We start from the raw sequence: 3,863 nt of genomic DNA, 5'->3' as shown, positions 1-3,863 counted from the left end.
TTCCCCACGAGGCTGGGGCCAGTCTCCTGACCACAGGGTCACCTCCAAAGTCTGGGCAGGGCTATGTCATCACCACCAAACCGCTGAGTCATCTGAGCCTCTTGACTCAAGCTTTCAGCCCGATGGCCCCATGACTGAGCACTGCCGCAATGCTGGGAGCATGGCCAGTGGTGCCGTGGCCTGGAGTGCTCCCATCCAGCTACTAGAATCCTGTGCCTGGGCGTTCTTAGATAATGAGCCTCAGTGACTTCTCAGACCTCGTACCTAGCTCAGGACTCCCCTGTGGGAGTTATAATGACTGACAGTTAGAATCCAGCTCCAGAGGGAAGCATATTCCAAAGCCAGAACTCTGGCATCGAGGAAGCACGGTGTGGCTCTTCACGGGCTCCCAAACTAGTCTTCTCATAAGATGGACTTGGTCACCGGATGGCTGCTTGGGACTCATTTCCTTTGGGCATGAAGGCTTAAGACATCAGGTCTCATGGTGTTCTTGGATTAGACTAGCCATTGTCCTCCAGAATGAGGACAGCTTCTCACATGCTCCCCATCCTACCCATTCCCACCCAAAGTCATCAGATCACCCAGCTCCCAGCAGTCCTCCCCACACGCACTGTGATCGGAAAAGAACGAATGTGCTGGGAAGCTGGTTAAGTGGCATGTTTTCAGCTTTATTGAGATGCTTTCTTACAAAAGGTCTCATTTATTTTAGGCCATGCCTAATTGCCTTTTGTCCCTGAAAAAGAGCTTCATGATCTCTAAGTCTTCTCAAGCGGCGTGTAAACTAGTTAGACTTTCATTTTTTAGGCGTAAACCCTTTTCAATTTTTGTTTTTATTGAGTGTCACACAGACAGGACTTGCATTTTCCCAAGTAAAAAGATCAAGTGGAAAAAGTAAACTGGATTATTTCCCAGAATTGACATGGGAATTTATTTTGTAAAATGTGACATCTTTCGCCTCTATCATTAAAAAAAAAAAAAAGCAAACTTGGCAACAGCGTGCTGAGCTCTGTCGTAAAGAGTGCTATGTTGATAGATACATACAGATATTGGCTCTGGGAAATGATGCCTGGGTACCTGCGTGCTATGTAAACAGTGGTTGGTCCGAAGAAGAGTCTCTGATCGTTAATGACATTAATGAAAAACAAGCATATCATAAGCAGAAAATGACCAATACAACATATCGGTTTGGGGGTCAGCCGGGAACTTTGCTCGTCTTGCACCTGGAGGGTCCTGGATCTCCCTTTTGGAGCCTGTTGGGGCTGATGCCCACCCTGCTAGCACAGGAGCTTGTGTGTCCCAGGCCTGAGTGGGTGCGTGAGACCCTCACAGGGGCACCTCCTGGTGTGAAAAGCAGAAGATACACTCATTTCCCGGTCTCCTGCAGAGAGGCCTCCTGGCTTCTTCTTCCCCCTGGAGGTGAGAGGGACTCCGCACTTCCTGCCAGCCCTACAGCATCCCATTGGGAGATGCCCTCTCCTGTGCCCGGGATCACATGCAATACAGTCCAGAAAGGGTGATATCATCATCTGTCCCCAGCCGAGTCGTCTGAGTTTCTAACCCTGGTTGCCCGATGACGGAGCACCAACTTCAAGTTCATTCAGACAGTCCCCCCCTCCTCCAAACCCACCGTCCTCCCGCCTGGAGCCCCTCCACTCCCACCCTGCAGGGTTTGGGGAGGAAGAGTTCTGTTGCACATGCCCTGCCCCCGGGCCTTGTTTTCCAGCCGAGCAAAGATAGACTAAGGTGCAGACGAGGCAAACTGGTCATCCTGAAAACTAAGACGCGGAGATCCGGTGAGTGGGTCAGTGGAGTGCTACCTGGAGTCAGGTCGTCCCCAGGCTAACATGCGTCCTAGGAATGCCGCCACGTGGACAGATAAGTGGGCGTGGCACCCAAGATACCCATGAGCACACCGTGGTGGGTATTGAATGCATGTTTGTTTTTCTCCCCTCTCCAAATCCTGCTTCAATCCTCCAGGCAACTGGCATTCCCGCCTCCCTTCGGTCACTTCCCCCAAACCCTGCAGAGCCACATGGGACGTGAAATGATCCAGTGCTGCCTCTTCCTGAAGGAGAGATGTGGAAACTTTGGGCTAATTGAGGTCTGGGAATTACCTGAAGAACGAACGGTCCATTGCTTGACGGGCCTAACATATTCTCAGCACCCATGTGGAACCCCCAGACCCCCCAAATGCCTGGAATCCGAGGACTGCGCCGTGGTGCGGAGAAGGCCAGGAAATACCAGCCACCCCCGGGGCCGGGCTTCGAGTGGGCCCAGGTGGGAGGGAGAGAGTGGCAGTAGGTCTGAGTGCACTTGAGTGCACATGCCCAAGCGGAGAATGACGACAGGCCACCGTGGTCCCGGGACAAGCAGTATGCGGAGTGGGTGGCTGCACGGGCCGGGCAGAGACATGGGCAGAGGCATGGCCCCCGAGCGATCCCTCCAGCTCAGGAGCGCCAGAAGGAGGCTCTCCGCAGTGCCCGGACGTTGGGCTGAGCCCCCTTTCAGGGCCTGCTGCATGTCACGCCGGCGTCCTCGGCATGTCCGCAGTTGGTCACCCCCCATTTGGAGAAGACGCAGCGAAAGATGCTGTCCTCTGTGCCCTTGCAGGCGACATCGTCCATCCAGATCCTCCCTGTGCCTGTGGAGACAAGTCAACAGGTGTCTTAGCGTGAAGGAGGGGACCGGTCGGAGCTGCTGCTCCCGTGCAGGCTCTGCGGGGCGGCCCCCCTCTCATCTGCAGCTTCCCCAACCGAGAACTCCTGTTCTCCCCTCGTCTGGTTGAGGGAAGAAACACAGCAACTGGTGTGCCGGCAGTAGTGGTGACCAGTCACGTTCATGCGTGTGTGCGGCATCTTATGCATAGTTAGCTTCCTCCGTCCTCACAGTGGTGCTGGGAGGGAGGTATTTACTGAAAAACAACCCAAACCAGGTTCTAAGGAGAAAGGTGGAGCGCAGAAAGGAAGGGCGCTACGCCACCGCCGGCAGGTATGTGAAGTCGCCCGAAGTGCTCCTGCCTCTAGGCCATGCTCCACGCGCTACCGCGGAGCCTTTGAGACACGGTATCTTGCAGCGTTTGAGGACGAACTGTCTAATCAGAGAAGCAATGTCAGTCCATGTCCCAGGTCCCTCAGCCAAGTGTGTCAGTATTCATGCTCCCTCTAATCTTCTAAGTGGATCGTGCTATTCCAAGAGGCCAAAACAGTGGCGCTTGAGTGCCAAGAGGTCTCGAATTCCACATTAAGATCAGACATTTATTGAATGATATGTACGAACATCCTAAGACATTCTACCACCGCTTGTCTGTCAGTTTGTCAGATCGGGGTGGCTGAGGTACTGCCGTGTTCCTGGAAGCTTTGCCAGGTCACCAGGGACCACAGGAAGATCAAACGGAATCGGCAAGTCTGTCTTGAAAGAAGTAGAGCCAGAAAAAGCTCCTCAGAAGTGAGCGTGGTGAGACTTCCTCTCACTTACTTTGGCTGTGTTAGCATGAGGCGGCCCAGTCGCTGGACCGGGACAGCATGCTTGGTGAAGGAGAGTCGGGGAGAGGATGCGGTGGATTAAGACAGTGGCTGCAACAGTGGGCTCAGAATGTAAGAATAAATGTGATGGCGCAGGGCCGGGGAGTGGTTCGCTCTTTTGGACACGGTCAACGATGAGTCAGAACTGAACCGACTCCAGGCACCTAACAACAACAATAGCAACAGGACAATCTAGTTGACAACTCGGCCTACAACAAGCCCTGCTCATCCAGCTCCTAGGAGAGCCAACCTGCGGCCTGAGCGTGCCCCGGCAGAGTGGTACTAGCACTTCCTTGGATCTGGCCCTGAGAGGCAGGCATTTAGCACTGAGGTGTCCCCCCC

At 54.0% G+C, this 3,863-nt stretch overlaps 1 protein-coding gene across 2 annotated transcripts in view; it reads right to left on the bottom strand.

The window, feature by feature from the left end:
* Positions 1 to 647: 647 nt before the first annotated feature.
* SCARA5 (scavenger receptor class A member 5) overlaps positions 648 to 3,863 on the bottom strand; it is a 152,977-nt gene continuing 149,761 nt past the window's right edge. For both annotated transcript variants that reach the window (XM_045286746.1, XM_045286745.1), the window contains exon 9: positions 648 to 2,641. In XM_045286746.1, the coding sequence (XP_045142681.1) occupies positions 2,505 to 2,641 (137 nt within the window). In that variant the 3' untranslated portion in view covers positions 648 to 2,504. The remainder of the gene's footprint in view (positions 2,642 to 3,863) is intronic.

This window comes from Echinops telfairi, unplaced genomic scaffold (genome assembly GCF_000313985.2).
Source record: "Echinops telfairi isolate 266 unplaced genomic scaffold, ASM31398v2 ScPeMD7_9;HRSCAF=40, whole genome shotgun sequence".
Classification (NCBI taxonomy): Eukaryota; Metazoa; Chordata; class Mammalia; order Afrosoricida; family Tenrecidae; genus Echinops; species Echinops telfairi.
This window is presented reverse-complemented; position numbering and strand designations above follow the sequence as displayed.